The 21,178-nt window shown below is 28.2% G+C and overlaps 1 protein-coding gene across 1 annotated transcript; it reads right to left on the reverse strand.

Annotated features, from left to right (window-relative positions):
• Positions 1–347: 347 nt before the first annotated feature.
• Positions 348–12,447, reverse strand: LOC148233548 (putative polypeptide N-acetylgalactosaminyltransferase 10). Its single transcript, XM_088190940.1, has 11 exons — positions 12,236–12,447; positions 9,073–9,272; positions 8,938–9,001; positions 8,272–8,583; positions 8,017–8,205; positions 7,765–7,942; positions 6,285–6,513; positions 5,653–5,874; positions 3,371–3,525; positions 3,199–3,310; positions 348–3,140 (listed from the first exon to the last, which is right to left on the reverse strand). Exons 2-11 carry the CDS (start codon positions 9,220–9,222, stop codon positions 2,952–2,954), a joined length of 1,800 nt encoding a protein of 599 aa, XP_088047066.1. The 5' UTR covers positions 9,223–9,272; positions 12,236–12,447; the 3' UTR covers positions 348–2,951.
• Between the last annotated feature and the right edge of the window lie 8,731 nt (positions 12,448–21,178).

Below are 21,178 nucleotides of genomic sequence, written 5' to 3' on the forward strand. Positions count from 1 at the left end.
CACCAGAATCTTGATAAATTTCGTTTTAAAAAAATAGTTATAGAACGACACATCACCTGTTAAGGCCAAAATGTTAAAACCCAAACCTAATTGAAATTATATTTCTACTAGTGAAAATATAATATCACTAAAAAATACACATTCACTGTAATATATACACGTATAACCAGACATGTAGAAATATGGTGTTTGGATTTGTTCCTAAATTTAATTATTTTAGTGTACATATTTATATTTATATTTAACCTAAAATGGATTTATATAACTTTTCAGTCTCAACGGTACGCCGTCACTAAACACAGAGAAAGCATCATAGAAACGCCATTATTTTAAGAGTCGCTCAAATGGATGTTTTATGTAATAATTTATTACCTTAATTAACACTTACTTTCAATTTATTTACATATTACGAATTCATAATTCATTACACATTTTTTTAAATCAAACAAACACTGTGTAATCAACTGGTAGTTTGGTAATGAACATTATATTTTCCCATAACAGAAACATTAAAATAAATTCACAGGATTGATAAAAATATGGAATTTTTATTTCATCCTCAAGGCAAGATACTTATAAAATAACAGAAAAACCGATAAATTCTGAAGTTCCACATCCATTGGAATAACCATGTATTAAAATATACTGCTGATATTCCCACTACAATGACTACATTCGCGGATGATATGGCTTTACTTGTTTTATATGAGGAAAAATATCCGAAGGAGAGCCAAAGCAGAATCCAGAAATAGTTTAAAAATGCAGAGCTAATGTCAATATGACAAACTGTTACACTACAAAATTATTTTAAAGTCGATTCAACTAATAATCCAAATATTTGTTTAAAAAACAATGAGATATATCACAAGTGACATGAAAAACAAGACGCTGCATCAAGATTTTCAGTAAGGAAGGTTCAAAAAAGATAAAAATTCAATATAGGCAAAACATTAACAAAGTAATAAAAATATAGTTTATACATAAATTCCATTTTTTTAGTATATGAATATATACACATATATACAATATTTCTAAAACATTACATATATAAACAGCTTATTATTTTTGTTCCATTCGTGACATAAAGACATAAGAAAACAATTCATCTCGCAAGGCAATTCCAGTCATATAAAGCGACTGTCCTGCTGACTTATTTATTGTCATCATAAAGGCATGGAAATTAAAGCTGCTTGTAGTGAAAAGACAAATGTGCTAACTAGGATCGTTGCCTAAATTACATAATGTATATCAGGCCTCGGCAACCTTTTTTGGCTGCGGGTCAAAATAATTAAAATGTGACTATGAAAAAGACTATCCGGGTCAGTGAATATTTTTGGTCCTAACAACCATATATGTGGTCTAGTCGTGACATCGTAACACGTTAAAAAAATGGTATTTGTAGAACTGAAATGGGTCACTTCAAATCATCAAACGGGTCACTTAGTGACCCGCGGGTCATAGGTTGCTGAGCCCTGATGTATATAATGGCTTTATAAACAAACGGTTTTATTACTAGATTCAGGTAGTAGTATGGCAATATTACGGGTTTTTTTGGCATTTGAATAAAAATAAAGTAGTTCATCAGTTGCACCAAGCCCTTGAGGGATCGCAGATAAATTATTTATTGAAACATATATGAAAGATTAGCTTTGTAGACAATGTGCTGTGTATTGCTCATAAAATTAAATGGCAGTTGAGGAAAGATATGCAATATTTTTATAAGTCTGTGATGATAAACGTGTTTTTTAATGAACATATTTAGATTTAGATCATGGCTTAATAATATAAGAGATCCTAAAAAATCAGCACAGAAGCAAGAATACGAAAGCAGAAGAAGAAAATAGAAAATCATACTCATTCGAATTATAGAATATTATTATTTAAACTATGTAATGATGAAATAGTACTGCTGAATGATATTGGGGAATCCTAGAAACATTAAGAAGACATTTTAAAATAATAGTAATAAACACCCCAATAACAAGCAAATTCTAATACCTAATAACTGGTAATGAAGAAAGAAACCTACCAACTCAATGTGAGCTTATTAAAGCTATATTAAAAACAAAATCATAAAGCTCACAGTTTAGACAATATACATTAGTATCATGCATACATAAGATGCACCGTTTGAAGGTAAGAGAAGATTATTGAAAAATGGACGTTGGGAATTGTTTGCTCTTTTCATAAAAAAGGCAAAGTCACAGATTGCTAATACTACAGAAGTATTACCCTGTTAAACACAGCTTAAAATACACTATCAAAAATACTATATCATTTCAGAAGAGTGTCAATGTGAATTTAGCTCTGAAAGATCAACGACCGACTCAATATTTACACTCAGGCAAATCCTAGAAGTTGCATAAATGTAGCATTGATATCCACAAGAAATTCATAGATTTCATAGACCCAAACTTTATGATGCAATGCGGTCCTTTAATAAACTTAAGCTTATAAAAATAATATTGATAATATTGCAGCAGATCAGATAAAACAGGTGCTATTAAAGATAGCCGGTGATTATTATTATATGCAAGTAAAGGAGCAATTTTATAATGATTTGTTCATATTTTATCTAAATTTTTACATTACGGCATAAGAAAATATTCTAGACGTCACAATACTAGCAAGTCAGAGAATAATACTTAAGAAAAATTATATATATATATATATATATATATATAAAAAAACATAGCACCATTATTCTAGAAATTGCATCAAATCCTTTTTACAAATGTAATAAATGCATAAATTGACTATTGATTATTTGACTGTAATTTTCATTTTAATCAGTTCCATTGATTTAAAATGAATAAACATAATAAACTATGTAAATTTTACTAATGTAAAGTCAACGATTCATTCAAATAATTCAATAATGACTATTTGAGTCACAAATAAACCAAAAATGGCAAATGTACAGGCGTATAATATGGCAAGATATCACAAATCTATAAGTCTAATTCTTCTAGCAATGCTCCAGCGTTGTCCCACTTTTCCAACTGCTTATTGTTCACGTGTTCTATTTTCCACTTTTGAGTCATTGAGTTTTTATCACATTGCGTAACATATATGGACTTGTACTTCACATCCAAGTCCAAGCATCTCGGATTACCGCCGTGAACTAACCACTTTTCAACCTGGAAATATATACCAAAATTAATTTCAATCAATATTATTAAATCGCTGAGATCTTACCGGTTTATACCGCCATAATTGATTTCCACCGTATCCGTGGCAGTTGAATAGGACTAAAGGTGCTTTATCGTAAGGACTTACAACATCCCAACACATATTACGCCCTTTAGGTCTATAAATAAATATCAGAATAATAAATTCGTGGCAAAAATTATATACGGTATAAACTTACCGAATATCTTTCATCCAACCCAGCTGGAAGAGTTGCTCATCTTGCATCGTTCGTTCGACATTCGGATCAATCATACAAAGCGATACTCCGAATCTTATATTGCCGTTATATTTTTTAGTATCTACGCACAAGTGAGGAGCGGCCACACTACGAATCTGAAATATTAATTGTTCAGTTGATTATTTATATTCAAGCATATTAAAGATTTTATTATATTAGATTAAATGCCATTATGGATAACAAAATTATATAATCCATGTATCACTTTATTTTAAGACGAAGTTATGCTAATTTTTCCTACTTTCTTTATATATGAATTTCGATCACGCATTTACAATAGGCAGCAAATAAAATGATCAGAATTTTATTAACTTTGAGTCAGAATGAAAATCAAATCTCGGTCAAAATTTTATTAATAGCTTGGTCATAATTCTATTATTCAGGGTCAAAATAAATATCAAATGGATAGAATGAAAACAGGGACGTATTTTGGGTGTGGGGGGGGGGGCATTTGCTCCCTTTGAATTTGGTCAAAAAAATTCATGTCATTTGATGAAATACATGGCTCACCAACTATTGCTCCCCTCTGCCCCGGGAAAAACTGAAATGACGTCCCTGATTCTTAGTGTTACATTTTCACTAGTGAAGTCCAAATATATTTGCACCAGTAGATACATATTTCTACTAGTGAAAATATAATTTTACTGATCGACAATAGTTAAATTATATGATTCTCTAAAATGTATATGAAATTCAATGAGTTGCGAAACGTCAATTTGCTGTTCAAACCCAAACCTAACCCAATGAAAGTTCTAAAACTAATTATATTTTTAGGACTTTCATTAGGTCAAGCCCAAAATACCAACAAAACCCACTCATCTCTCAGGGGGAAATAAGTAGAAGAGGAAGTACAGACGTTGCATATCGAATATTGCTTTATAGTTTGTCTGCCTTGATATTACACTATGTTTTAAAAATATGATAGCTATTCTTATCGATATTACTATGTACTTCTGATATGAGAAAATTGGTCAAAGTATATTCAAACTGAATTTTGGTCAATAGGAGGGCGCAAAAACAATTATCACTTCTCAGAAGAAGAGTGTTGGTCAGAACAGTGAAGACCCCATGAATAACTCTCAACGAATGTGCAACGAAACTATTTAATTATAAGTGGAATGCGACGGTATTCAAAGTGACAAACGTAGCAGGAATAAAGACAGAGGCGGAAAAGAGCACGCATGATTTGTCGTTTTAACATCTGACATTGTTGTGAGCCCAACTAAACATGTTGGCCCTAAAACACCTTGATAATGATAATGAACTGCTGATATGCGAATGACAGATCGAGCAGTTGTACCAATCTTCAGTGTCACAGTAATAACAACGCTATACAACAACACTACTGTCAACTGAAAAAAATTATTCTGACCATCTGTAAAAATAATTCTTACCATTTAATATAAATTCGAACCATAACCGTATTAATATTCTGACTGGAAAAATACGAGCCTTTACTATAACGCTTATTATTATCGTAACCACGTAAATTATAATATATCGTTCAACTGTTCACTGAGTTTCCATGGCCACAAAAAATAAATAACAATAATATTTTTAACGAATTTAAAAATTCACTAGTTATTTTTCTATTATCAAAAGCTTGCAAATTTATTCTAAAAAAATACTAAAATAAATTAGATATGTTCGTTCTATTGTGGATACAAAGACTTGACATTGGCTCACTTTCAGCTTCGGGTATGTAATTTTATGTTTTATTCTATTTTTAGTTGTTAAAAAATATTCTTTTGCATAATAGTGAAAAATAATGTGTATTTGAAATATTACACATATTTTTTTAAATATAAAAATCACTTATATATTTAAATTAAAGAATGCTCTTTATAGAACAATGAATATACTTTTATATATGTATATATATATATATATATATATATATATATATATATATATATATATATATATATATATATATATATATATATATATATATATATATATATATATATATATATATATATATATATATATATATATATATATATATATATATATATATATATATATATATATATATATATATATATATATATATATATATATATATATATATATATATATATATATATATATATATATATATATATATATATATATATATATATATATATATATATATATATATATATATATATATATATATATATATATATATAAACTTTATATTTCAATTGATAAAAATATATATGAAAAAACTATACCTCTCCGCTGGCAAAATTTTCTGGTTCAACAGGAGGATATTTCTTTGGTAAATCAAAAGCCACTTCTTTTATAAACCACTTGAATGGTTTACAATTTAGTTTTTCTCTAATTTCTTTTTGAGCCGTTAAATCACCAGGACTTATATTTCGATAGTGAGGCCGTCTTTTATACAAATATTCTTTGTATTCATCCATCCATACTTCGGCGACGCGCACATAATTCTATAACAATAAAAAATAAAATATTGTAGACATAACTATTGAGAAATCAATGAATAACATGAAAAAGTAGCATTAACCCTTTTGCCGCGACTGATATTTTTGCGCGCCATTTCGAAATTTGCTAATATATGGGGAAGCACTTATTTATGCCATAGATAATTTAAATATTATTATAATAAATTAAAGTGTTTTTCAACCTTAAATTATATAAAAAAAAACATATTACAAGGTTCAAAGGTTCATAACACCCTTAGGTGCCCAATGCATACTAGCGATTTTCTTGATAACATCTATAGGTGTCATCTGCAGTCAAAGGGTTAACAACAAACAAATATTAAAATTATTAATTAATAAATTAGCGGCTAAAATATTATTTTTATTTTTTTTTGCATTGAAATGTAATTTTTTACCTTGCCAACAAAATCACCACGACCGGGATTAGGAAACGGCGAAAACTTCCTATAAATGTGTCCGACTCTAGAGCATGGTGCGTCGAACATTTGTCCGCCACATTGCCAAATCTTGAAGCTCAATTCGTATTGTTCTCCACCCCAAATATCGAGGCCTTCGTCGTATCCACCAAGTTCCCAAAACCATTTAGCTGAGATTGCAAATAGTCCACCGGCCATAACAGGACTCCTAAAAACATACATGATGGGCTAATTTTTGGTGACACTGAGTCTAGAAAGTTATGATTAATGTGTGTTAGTTAAAGGATTTAGCTTTCACGTTTATTTTAAAGCATAGGTCTGTGAATTGTACTGTCTTTATGTCCATAGAGTTAAATGCTTTTTAGTTGAGTCTCTCAATGTTGCTTTTTTGCATTAGAGAGTAATAGTGTAGAAGAGCTATATTTAATTATATGCATTATGAGGAATTATGTTCAATGATATACATTAAAATAGGCACTCGTGCCTATTTTAAAGCAGTTGCAATGGGAAAAGCTCGTTACTGAGCGTTCCAACTGCAACGGCGCCAGCACGATTTTATTGCTTTTGGTTTGAATATACTTTGACCAATTTTCTCATATCAGAAGTATATAGTAATATCGATAAGAATAGCTATCATATTTTTAAAACATAGTGTAATATTCAAGTACAGACAAACTATGGAGCAATATGCGAAATGCGACTTCCGTTAATTTCCCCTGAGAGTTGGCTTAGTTTGTATTTTGGGCTTGACCTAATGAAAGTTCTTAAACTATAATTATTTTTAGAACTATTATTAGGTTAGTTTTGAGTTTGAACAGAAAACGGACGTTTCGCAATTGTCAAATTGGGTTTCATGGACATTTTTGAGCAGCATATAATTTCGCTAGTAGAAATATATAGCTACTAGTGAAAATGTATTTGGACTTCATTAGTGAAAATATAAATTCACTGAAAAATATAAATTCACGGTAACATTTCACATTGCGTGTAAATAAATAATGATAAGTATGTAAATGTATATATTACTACATATGGAAAAGTGGAAAATATAATTTTATTACCACCTGCCAGATAAATTTTATTTTCACTGGTTAAAAATATATATCTATCGGTGAAAATGTATTCTGATACGCTATAGGAAACTTCGCTATAAAGAATAACGCTATAGGGGGGTTTACTGTACATACATATACATGTATGTCAAATAAATATTTTTTTGGCAATAGCAGAAAAATTATGTAAAGAAGTGTTTTGTGTGGGGTCTTATCTTTCTATGCCATTATTTGATATGTGCTATGTTGAGGTCAAGAGTGCTCCACTTTATTGATTGCATAATTAAAATCATGTTGGCGATAGTATAATATTAGAATTGCATGGGATATTCCATAATGCGCTGGAAGCTGTTACTTAGTTTATGTTAAAAAATTAGTATAAATTATAACGTTAAATCTTAGCAGACCTAAATGGTTCTGTTGGATTCATCAGGTCTTCAGGTAGCAGTGGCAATCTTTTATAAAAAAACTCCCAATCGAAAGCACCACGAGCTCCTTCATCTTGAGCTCTATATTCAAATGTATCATAAGCTATGACGTCAATGAACGGACATACACACGTTTTGTAATCTGCAGCTATCGGTTCTAGATAAGCATTTGAAATAAATGAGTTAAATAATCAATTTTGCTAATAAAATATTATCAAATATATTTTTAACCTAATAATGGAGGTAGCCAATTTACGTTAGCTTCCGTATGTGAATCCAGAAATATCAAAACGTCGCCAGTGGCCACTCTAGCGCCGGCTAACCTAGCCAGTATCAAACCTTGTCTCTTTGGCAAGTGAATAACTTGAACTTTACTTAAGTTTCTATGCACGTAATTATCCAATTTCTCCTTCAGAAAGTCTGCAATTAAAATAATATTTTAACAATCAAAACATCTGATTAAATAAGTCAATATTTGATGTATACCTTTCGAGCTGAAGTCGTCGACTAAAATAACTTCTTTGAGCAAATGCGATGGAGAGCGATTGATGACGCTATAGGCTGTTCTCAAAAGAGTGCTCCAATGCTCGTTGTGAAAAGGAACTATGATGCTGACGTTCGGAAGTTCAGCAGTGTAATTCTTGTGTTTGCATCCAGGGTATCGAATGTCTGGTATCGAACGACCCAACGAAATTTTATCACTTAAAAACGCATTGAAGCCGTTCACTTTGAACAAATCATCTTCAAATTTTTTCTCATCTTCGGGTACTTGGGCTGCTATACCGTGTTCGCCGATACCTAAATTTGTATATTAATAATTAATAATCAATTTTTAATTTTTAATAATCAATGTAAATATGTTTTAGACATGAAATTAGAAGTTAAATTATTTATGATATATTATGATGCATAATATAAAGTTAATTAATCTAAAACTAATATATTTAGTAAAAAAATAATTATTAATTGCCATAACAAAAATAATGTACATGTAGAAAGCCCTTCTTAAAATATATATACATATTAGTCGAACCATTTAAATATTTTTTTAATAGTTACATTTGTAATGTAGGCTTCTATTGCTATCAGTGACTCAAATGTTAATGGAAAATTGATTAAAACCAGTCTTAATAAAACTATAGATAAACATACCAGTTTTTTCTTTATCCAAACGAATCTTTTCGTAATCATGCCAGTCTATTTTAACGCCCTTTAACTGAAAATATAAAATAGAAAAATATATTTATAAAATAATATATCGTAAATGATTTAAGAAGTTGAACTTACATTTGAATGAAATATGTTAAAATTAGAAAAAACTTTTCCGGGTCTATATGTCGCCGACGGACGGATTAATTTGAACATGAGGGTCGTCAACATCACCATGAATAGGCTCATAAGCAAAAACTTCAGGACGCTCTTTAAGTTTCGCCTCATCGTTGGACTAAGTAGCGTTTCGCTCAATGAGATGTGGAACTACGACGCCCCTAAAACAAATTATATGATAAAAACATTCCTTAAAAAATAAATTTCACTCGCCACTAACTTCAAGCGTTTTTTACAGATCTGCATTTCTAAATGTATAGATTCTTTCAATTTTATCAGAGTTAAGTAAACAATTTTTATACTTTTTCTCTACATATATTATAGCAATCTTATAAAAATTCAAATACGACTTATTAGATGCGTATATTTAAGTATGCAAATAAAATGTTTAAAAATTGATCAATGTCAACTGATGTTTCATGCAAAAATGCAAATATTTTATTGCTAAATTGTTTTGAAATACTAGTGTTTCTCAAACATTTTTATAATTATAATATAACGACCTACCAGACGCTGGTCGTTAATTGAAACAAATACAGCTAGAGATAAAAGGTTTGTTGGCCTTGCGATCAAATATTTTGTTTTCATAAAAACTGTATTTTTGTGAGATGTTTATGATTGTGATAAAATAAATAAATAATTGTTTAAGGATTTAAAATAATACATCTCTTTAAAAAAAATATATTTCTCTATAGGCAGGGACGTCGTCTCAGCTTTTTCCAGGGTGGGATAAAATATGGCCAGTCAGTGGTCGTTTTTTTAATATTTCGATTTTGAAATATATTATATATATATACAGGTAAAAATGTATTTGGACTTCATTAGTGAAAATATAACTTCACTGAAAAATACAAATTTACAGTAACATTTATTATACATTCCACGTAAATAAATAATGATAAGTATGTAAATGTATATATTACTAAATATGGAAAATTGAAATCATATCATTTTATTAGCACCTGCCAGATAAATTATATTTTCACTGGTAAAAATATATATCTATTGGTGAAAATGTATTCCGATTAAATTTCACTGAAATGACATATTTTAAAAATATTTTCGGGATAGATTCTGATCGTCCTATATTTTCATTAGAACCAGTTAAATTCTATTTTGCCTAGTAGAAACTTTTTCTCGGGGGAGTGGGGGGGCATAAGTTAGCCAGTCAATGGTAATTTTTTTAATATTTTGATTTCGCATTATTTCTGTCTAAATTCAAGGAGGGGGGCAAATTCTCTCACCTGACCCCCCCCCCTCCAAAAATGATGACTCTGTCTATAGGGCCAGAAAAATACTTTATTGTGTATGATTGCCATTTGACTAGAAGAATATTTTTATTATTTTATTAATTTATTTAGCTAATTGTTTATACACTAAGCAAATATATTCAAAACATGAATATAAAACATAATATAAACATAAACAGAATATAATAAAATTCTTTAATTTATGTCTTAATGCACAAAGATATTTCTTAATTTCATTGGAGAAATTCGCTAAATTTTTATTTTTGTGGATTACACAAATTCACACCTCCGTACAATATTCCCCTGGCCGTACTCATTTTCTTATACCTAACTATCCTTAAATTAAATCTATTTCTAGTAATAAATATATGTACATCTTTATTTCTTATTAAATACTTATTAAAATACTCCAGTAACATATTATTTTATAACTTATATATGAACACTAAAACATTAATCTTCAATGATTTTTGAATATCCAATCATTTCAATCTTTCAACCATACTACTACAACTAGTAAATCTATTTTTATTTAAAACTACTCTCATTGCCTTATTTTGTAAGTTTTGCAACATTGTTTTATCTAATTTATTAAGCATATATAATATAGTTTCACAATAATTGATGTGAAGCAATACAATATTCTTGTATTATTTTTGTATATGAACTTAACATATTTTTCATCCTAGATAATATATCTATATTTTTACTATATTTTATAAATATGTAAATATAATGTTCATTGAAATTATTTTTTTATCTACAATTACTCCTCAACATTTTATATTATCAACGGTTTCTATAATAGTTATCTATAACTATTTTTATCTTACATATTTTTATAATTAATAAACATACATTTAGTTTTATTCATATGGTTTTGGTGATAATCGATACAGAAAGATGATTCTGCATTGAAATTTTTTTGAGTTCCCTCATGAGTAGTTAATTATATTAATAATAATAAGAAATATACCTAAAAAGAAGTAGTGCAATTACCGCGACTAAAAATGAGCGTGAAGTGTATGGCAATGATGTGGTAAAAATGTGAAAAAATTTATATATAGATTATAATGTCTTATCGAACTGTATGATCATTTTCGATCCATAGCAGATACAGATACAGAAAGGTCAAATATTTATTCAATTAAAGTCACAAAAATTAAGTTTCACATTAAAATACTTGATTAATTCAAAAAAATATTTTTACTTATCGTTAACTTAGGACGTTGCAGTTTCACTAGTAACTTACAATACCATTATTTTATGTCAGAACACATAATTATATACGTGTAAACTGGCACACATAATTATATTCGCATAAAAGAATTTAATAGTTTCTCATTAGTTAAGCATTGGTTAATCGTATTTTTTAATAAATGGGACTGAATAAATGGAATCTCTGCGAATACTATTAAATATATCAAAAATTTATATCTTATATTTAACGATTATATAATACTTAGATAAAAAAGGGTAATGTACGTAAAACTGCCATAAAAATTGGATTTAGCGCAAAATTTTGCGATATAATTTTTCACTTTAAAAACAAAATAATTAATTATAAGGTGAATAAATATTTATCCAATAATATAATATAAATTATATAATTGCAAAAATATACAGTATTTCTTTAAAAATTTTAGTCTTATTTTTAAAAAATATGATAATCACTTTCGTCTCATTCGGTGCTGTACTAACAAAGAATAATCATGGGTTATTTTAAGATTCCACTGATAGACTACGCTTATCATTACTAGCGCTTTATGAATAAAATAAATTATTTAACAGTGTAATAAAGCTATATCACAATTTAGATAGTAATACACAATTTAGTAAACGATAAAATTATGAAATTGCACTATAAAACTCACTCTTTGATTGTAAATTTTGCGATAAAACGGCACTTTTGCTTTTCGCCGATAATAATGAGATTAAAAAACGAATTTTCTCGGCGTCGTGTGGTATCAATTATCAATTTGGTTCATTTTGGAATGTTACTGACTAGATTTTACAGTATTTTATTGCGTTTTCGGACGCTTTTTTGTGGAGGGCGTCCGACCGAGACAATGGCAACTGTCACTTTGACGTTTCTAAGGAAGTCGGTGCTGTGCGCATGCGCGACATAATGGCGGCTGGAAATAATTTTCAACTCGGATAACTACCTCGTCGCAACAAACTAGTTTTTTTTATTATGCGCGCGTGGAATTTGATGATGCGAGAGTATAAATTATATCAATGGCATTGACCATGCCATTTTATCATTTTCAAAACTCGTTATTACTTTTATTTTTTGCGTGTTCAACATGCAAGAACAATAATGATCGATACCGCAAAAGTCAAACTTACCTCATAACACATTTCAATTTGTATAAGTTAGAGTTGTGACGAAAAACACAATATCAGTCCCCAATTTGTAATTTGCGGTTGCCATTTTTAAAAGTATACCACTTTTACATGGGTTATAATTGCACAATAATTGACCAGTATTTACATATGTATTTTGAATAAGAAAAAAACTTCATCGTACTTGTTAAAATAAAAAGTTAAATATCAATGACATATTTATTATTATAATAAGGGAATTAAAATAGAGCAAAGTCATAAACGAAGTATAATTATTAATTAATTATTGTTTTATACCAATGCCTTGCAAGCTCGTTTATTTTTAATTATATATTCTGTTATGTTAGTAGGTATTAACTCAAAGTAATTGACGAATAACTTATAATTGGTCTTTGTTTAAAAAAATAGACATACACTTATAAGCCTTAAAATCGTTATGATTTCTAGCATGCAACGTTGTAAACTAAAATACGAATATAGTAGACTATCAGAAAGACATTAAATAATCATTTTTATCACTCAACAACACCAATTTTATAAAACATTGTATATATTTGCATAGAAAAACTATCCACAAATAATTCAGATAATGGTAATAAATTTACTATTTAAATAAATAAAACGAAAAATGCTATATTATCCCCACATCTTTCATTCAAATTTGTTCAATCTAGGAAATATTGTAAAATATAATTTATTAAAATAATAAGAAATAGAAAAACATGTTGCATTCCAAAATGCTTATTGTATTCTTCATTGAATACATTTTGAATTATACATATTTGTTGTACAATTTAACGAATGAATTTGTTGTACAATTTAACAATTACGCAAAACACAACATTTAAATTGTATATTTTGGTTGGCGTCAATCAGCAAGTCAATTTTACTCAGTAGTAAAAAAACTAAAAATAACATAAACAAAAATTGATTATATACGCGCAATTTAGTAGCTTTTACGCTCAATTTGATTAATCGCACCGAGTAAACAAGCTACCTTGCTGCCGGTATTAATTGAACAAAAATAACAAATATGTTCTACATAAAATACGTTCTATTAAATAAAATAAAATTTATCAAAACAAAACAATATAAATCTGTATATTAAATAAAACAAATTAATAACTATAAAATTATGTATTATTTAATTACAACAATCTTAAAAAAGTAGCATTTCAGTTAAAGTAAATATCATACTGGAATTTATCTTTAATTTTTCTTTTATTATATGTTATAATCATATGTGCCTAAAACATAAAGAAGCAGTTTTAAATGATTAGAAAATTTGAAAATGTAGAATTTCTGAAAACAGTAAATATTTTACGTTTAAATTAATTCCAAAAAATATTTATAAATATTATATATTCAACATTGTTCGATATGCTTCAAAACACATAAAACATGTGGATATCTCAAAGTATCTCAATATCTCAAAATGTCAAAAATAATATAATTAATATAATCACATTTCTCACAAAAAAAACGATATTTTGTGGTTGCAGATGACGAATTAAATTTGACGAAGCAAGAAATCTTGGCGAATGATGACAGCTTGGTTGTGCCAAATCTGACGATCGAAGTGGAAATGTTTTCTCTACATTCTGTGTTTAATAACCATCCGTCACCATCCCATTACCAAAAGTCAATACTACGAAAGGGGCAAACATCATTTTCAAAATACAAATTTAAAAAATATTTCTAAAAAAAATAAATAAATTGCACCGAGCTTCTTAAAGCGTGGTGCCTGTATGTAGATACGAATTGACAACGAAACACAGGTAAGCCATGACATATATATGTTTTATTGTATTAAATTATATGCAAAGTTTGTAACGGGGCCGACCGGCAAAAGGCGTACTTCCATTTTGTCGACAATCGAATAACTTTCTTTGCTGCCACCCCACCTCCGTGTTGCCAGCATAGTTCCAGGGGCAACTGTATTAGCTCCCTAAAGTATTATTATAAAAAAATGTAAGATTACTAACACATACTTTATAAAATATTTACAAAATCATACTAGGTAATAATAATCAATACGATAGCTTTTAAAACTCAATAGTTAAATATATAGTTGTACTTTAATTAATAGGAAATAAATTATTTTGAATAGGCAAAATTACTTTTTTCCACCCAATCAAACGATAAAATTTAATTGGAAATGTAGCGTTAAAATTAAAAATAATTGTCGCGGCTAGGACGTCTTCGTTTGAGAGCGTTCCTCTTGCATGAGCCACTCAGTTTCTAAACGAGCTTGCTGTACACAAAGTTGTTTTCGGTAATTGCTATGAGGAGCTAGAAAAATGATGTGAGATGATGTTCATCTATTTATGTGTACACGATAATCATTTATTGGTATAATTGCTCATCTATTTATGTGTACAGAATAAGTATTTAGTAATATAATTTAATATTAACATTTCGCGACGAATTTCGAAGTCATGATGGTCAGATTTGTAACAAATATAAATAGTATCTAGTCTGTTTGTTGTACAGTAGTGGTCGTCACATATGTAAAAGACGAATGAAACTCGTATACATCACATTTTAAAGTTTTTCAGTACACTTCAAATATTGATTTTAATTTTCTCTAACATGCCATAATATATTTAATTAACATTTCTGACCACTACAAAATATATAATACTCTCTTTGAAATTTAAATGTGTCTCCGTGTGCTGTTATTACGACTTTTTAGTATTATTTCTAGCTATTCCCGATGTATAAAATAATATTTTAGGGGGTGAATGTAATTTTAATTTGGTTAGATGCACGCGGGTAATTATATTTTAAATATTTATTTAAAAAAAATATGTTTGACAACTCTACTTTGTGCTCGCGCGTGCGCGTTTGATATTTTTAGTGTGTAAATTAATTTTGTGTATTCATATACAGCGCAATTGTACCGCTAAAAGGGCGCACTGTTTTACCGACGTACAATAATTTGACGTTTAAACATTACGAGATGTAAACAAAGATAGCGTGCTATCGAATCACTACATTTATAACGAATTATTAGATATTTATTTATGACTTTTTAGTTATTTATACAAATATTAAATATTATATCGTTCTCTTTACATTGCCTGTACATATATAGCCGAATGGTAGGCAATTCAAATGTAAACATCGTAATATTGTTTTTTTGCTTTAATCGATTATCGTGAAACTGAATCCCATTATATTTGCTTACCAGGAGACTATTTCTAATTATAGAAATTCTGGGGTGGCATGATATTGGCAAAAAAATGGTCGAAATCATAACGATGAATATTCATTTTTCTGTATATATATATTGTAAAATTATACGAACTTATTATTATTTAAGAAATAATTATATAGTCCTTTGTTTATAGTTAAAAAGCAGAGAAATGCAACTCGTCACGGATTTCATGCATGGAAGCTATTTGTGCATTCGAGAAAGAGACAGAAATCATAACAAAAACAGCTGGGGAAGATTTTTACAGGTGCGCTAAACATTTTATGGGGTTTTCAATAGTAATTTTTAATTGTTGAATATAGATCGGTTTCATTCAAGGAATGTGTTAATATGTAATATTTGGGTCAAATGCAATGAGGTCAGGTCAGATAAAATCGGGTCAAAGGCGAAATTTCATCTACTGCTGAAAGCTTATAAATGAGCTTTTCTTATAATATTATATCTAAGCGTGCCTTGAATATAATTGATTTTCACGATTGAATGGTTATGTAGAGCAACACAATAAAGTTATTTATAAATTTTATTTTATATTTTCATTTTTATTACATACAATAACTGTAGTTTATCCATAATCTGCAATTAAAACATTATGTCTTCTATTAAATGCTAGATGAAAAGCATCATTTGAAAAGTTAACAATTTATATTTTTTTAATGAATTTTTTAATAAATTCAAGTATAAGTAGTAAACGAGTAAACGATCTAAGTATGTCAATCACAATTTCATTTGCGACTTTATTTGACAATTGAAAAGAAACGAATCACGCAATTTAATTACTTGTGGATCTCGTGACCGAAACAATTATTTATTATAGTTAATTAAATGCTCACGAGCTCAAATCTAGTTCGATTCAGTTTTTGGTGATTGATAATTAAAATGCTGACCTATTGATATAGATGTGCTAAATATCATTATATTTTCAGTAAAGCAGCGTATAATATATCGCATATTTATCTAATAGCTATCAATTTATATGATACATAGTATGTTGTATTTTTGTGAGTATATTCAAGATAAATATAGATTAAATTCATAGATCTTATATATGTACATATATGTATGTATATATTATACAAATATATATAAATAAGTACGTTAATAACACTTTACAAGTTTAGTATTTTAATCAAGTGGAGTAAAGTATTTAAATGTTATGTTATAAATTATTGATAGATATGAAAATTACCTGTATACTGCAAATATTATCATAGTTAAACATATGTTTTGTAAACTTTTACTATTTAATAATTAGTATCTGTTTATTTCATTGCATAATTTTCTTTGCTCAAGTTGTATACAAATAAAATGTATCCATAATTCTCAGAAAATATATGTATATGCACCTTGTTTACCCAAATTATCAGTTTATATTTTGTAAAATATTAGCTGTTGTACTAACAAACCATTTATATGAATTGTTTGAATGCAAAAAAATGAACGAGAGAAGCATTCATTTCTCATTTATCTTACATTTCGCTGCTCTTTATGTCTGAACTATTATAATTGTACTAGTTATGATCGTGGCTTAAGTGGGTTTTTGGGGATTTAAATTCCACAGCAGTTTTAAAATTGCATGCTGCAACTGTAATTTATATCTAATTAAAATATACCTAACATGGTATCTAACTATACAATATTCTTTTAAAAAAAGTTGTATCTACTATAAATTTCCTACAGACGTTTTGTAATAATGTCGTATTGCTGGAGTGTTAATTTATGAGCTTTTATGATATGATCTTTGAGAGTTATGGTATTAATTATGCAAGTACATTTTTTATTACCAAATATTAAAATTATTACACAATATAATTTTAACATATTTTTTAGATTTGTACTTTTAAATCAAGACAGATTGATTAATAGCAAGTTGCTATATTTTTTCTTTAAAATAGTAATTTAGTATATATTTTTTATATATATATACTATGTAAGTATATATAGAATATTTATTGATTTTTAATTAAATTAATTGTGTCTACTGTAAAGGCTTATGTTTATCCAAAGTTATGGTTCTAGATACACAGCTTATGTTTATTCAAAGCAGTTTTGTTTAATATATACTAAAAGCAGAAATATTGCATAATCGAACTAGTTTATTTATGAATATACTAGCTTTAGTAAAATTATTATTGTAATACACTTTTAGTTATGTAGATAAAAAACGATCAAACGATTGGTAATGAGCGTTCCCACTGAGCCGGCGACGGCACGATTTTATTGCTTTTGACGTGGATTTTTGACTTCTGAGAAGGAATAATTGTTTTTTGCGCTCTTCTATTGGCCAAAATTCGGTTTTGATGTATTTCTCAAAAATCGTACTATATGAAATAATATCGCACGGGGATCCTCAAAGCGCGGATTTATTACTAACAATAACTGAAACATTTTTTGTTGACAATCAGTAAAAATTAAAAATATATTAATAATACAATAATGCAAGGATAAATATCCCTGCTGTGTTTTGAGTTAGTGTGTGTAATACGCACGCACTCGGAATATTTCAATGTATAATAGATTGACAACATAAAAAAAAATCGGTGTGCATCGGTTGAGCGCCCCTGGTGCACATAAAGGTCGCCCCTTTTGCAGTGTAGGTGAAGCTGGCCCGTAGGAAGGATCGCAGAGATATGGCTGTGGTCGGTGGCTACCGTCGCGTAATATTCAATCATAACGAAATCCACATCGATTATTGTACATTTTGGAGGGGGAACGGCGATGCGAGAAGCGTTCCGGGAAGAGTGCTCGCTGTAGCAACAAAATCAGTTGGGACCTTGCCGCCACTATCGATCGTTGTGAAGTTGGCTGCGGGCGGCCCACACACGTAAGATATTTTTACAAATATGCACTTTAATTTAACACCCCTGAAAAATACCATTTTTGCCACAAATATAATTTTATATTACCTATAGGGTCTTGTTCGATTTTGATATATCTTTTCTATATAATAATAATATATTTATTATTTGCTAGCAAGAAAGCATATTTCTAGAAAAACCTAACCAATACTATATTACAATATATAAGACCTTATATGAAAATGTGCCAATGTCCTTTTTTCGAAATTTGTTTTATTGTCGAAATGGATAGTGCTGGCCATTCTTTACAAGCTCAAAGCATTCTTTACAAGGAAAAAAATTGCAAGGCAAACAACCAATTCTTGTTTTTGTTAAGCGTGAGTTGGTCACTGACACAAATGTGATGATAGCAACCCTTTTTTACTCAGGAGGATTGATCAGCTTATATTACAAAAACGCCGCAAAAGCACAAGAGCAAACGCATCAAGTGCATACATATTATTTTATATAAACAAAATTTCATTTTCTTAAATTTTGAGGGAATATTAATTTATTTAATTACTATTATCTATATATGTATACTATAATCTGAACTGTTGCATTTTTAATTTTAAAATCAGTTGCAGATCGTCATTTGAGTGATTAGGTTACTTTTTGAAATGAAAGGTTTTTAGATTAATATAGCTAATAAAGCAAAAAACGCATTTTAAAGCAATGTAAACAATAATTGATTAGAATAGCAAGGGTAAAAAAAAGTTATTATTTATTAATCATACGGATGAGAATATTGCCGCAAAAATATTAGAAGTGATTGTATGTACTTAAGTAATATTGATCTATTCATTTATGAAAATCTATTAACATGAAATATGAAGCCATAAAGTTTAATATGTTTTTTTATGTTAAACTATTGTTAATGTTTCAGTATTATCTGAAAAGTTAATATTTAAATTCTAATTAATTTTAGCATTACTTTCGTAATAAAGGTATTTTACACAATAATTGATTATCACTTGATTTTAAATCATTACCTACCTAAAGAAACAAAAACATTATACCAAAAATTAGGATAAAATTATTTTTATAACACCTTTCATTGTAGAAAAACCAGATATTGGACATTTTTATTCTATGAAAAATACTTTAAAATCACACTTCTTAAAGCTTCTATGAATAAACATTTCAAACTTGGGAAAATTTGGATGTACAAAATTGATCATTCATTAAAAGGGGAGGTGCTATGTCGATACAATTTTTCTGGGCATCGGAATCGATTGAAAACTACTATTAATATTGGCATTTCTACTAAAATATTTTTTTTACTAGCATATGCTGGACCTATACTTTTAAAAGCTCAAACAACTGATTTATTAAGCTTAACAAGATCCCTTCAAGATCCTGGCAATTATTTTTACATGAAAATTTAATTATCAGAAAATAATACAATGAAATACATATATATATATATATAAAATATATACATATATAGTACAGGTGTCTCAAAATATTAAAATTAATGCTATGTATATATAAAATTGATATTGTAATATTTTCTAATAATTTTCTACTAATCTAAATATTTTTTAATATTTTCTCTATTTTTTCGTGTTTTTTTTTTTAATTTTTAATGTATGTATGTATATATTCAATAATGCTTAAGCGGTTATTATGATGTAAAAACGCACTTAATTTCTAATATAAATTTATTATGTTTTAAATCAAAGCAGAAAATCAGTTTTTACTCTTGCCTGTAAAAAATGATTTTTATAATAATAGTTGTTCTTTAAATAAGGTCTTTAGTTGCGATTTATACTATTTAAATTGAAATTTATATTTCGCAGCTAACTAATCAAAATAAGTATAATTTTTGCCAATTTATTCCAGTTGTGTATAAGCTGAGTTCTAATTTGAGGATTATTTTTAATAATGAAACGTTTCACGTATTTCATTATTTATGAAAAATAATATCAATTAAATGTCCGCTTCTGGACCTTTTGCAACAGCCGATTCTTTCGATGACTTTTTCGTACATTTCGGGCGGTATATATGTTAGATGTTGGTTTTTAGGTGCTCTAACGTTTCGGGTGTTTCGGCGTAGACACGATCTTAGTGTAACCCCACAAAAAATCTAACAAATAAAAAAAAATATTTAGATCGATAAAATTTTGTAGTTTATTATATGGAAATTCAAAGATTGTATTACTACATTTAAGTAAAAAAAAAAAAACATAAAAAACGGCGTTTTAGTTAAAAGCAATTGAATACAAATGACAGGGGATGTATACTACTACCGTGTAAATGTAAACAATAAGCTAGATTTTTTTAAATAATGAGTGCAATTTTAATGTTATTTTTAATATTTTTTCTGACAAATTGAGCATAATAATATTTCAGGCAATCCACTATTAAGTTTACCAATATAAAAAAAATACAAAAAATATTACTTCATGTCCAATTGC

This window comes from Plectrocnemia conspersa, unplaced genomic scaffold (genome assembly GCF_051122295.1).
Source record: "Plectrocnemia conspersa isolate PC_06_02 unplaced genomic scaffold, ASM5112229v1 ptg000008l, whole genome shotgun sequence".
In the NCBI taxonomy this organism is placed as follows: domain Eukaryota; kingdom Metazoa; phylum Arthropoda; class Insecta; order Trichoptera; family Polycentropodidae; genus Plectrocnemia; species Plectrocnemia conspersa.

What these genes read in the sequence shown, in the direction of transcription:
- LOC148233548 (XM_088190940.1), bottom strand. Translation starts at nt 9,222, where the DNA reads ATGAGGCGAAACTTAAAGAGCGTCCTGAAGTTTTTGCTTATGAGCCTA. An exon ending in TTTGGATAAAGAAAAAACTG is followed by an intron (nt 8,584 to 8,937) that starts GTATGTTTATCT and finishes ATACAAATTTAG; the next exon opens with GTATCGGCGAACACGGTATA. An exon ending in GGTTGGATGAAAGATATTCG is followed by an intron (nt 3,311 to 3,370) that starts GTAAGTTTATAC and finishes ATTTATTTATAG; the next exon opens with ACCTAAAGGGCGTAATATGT.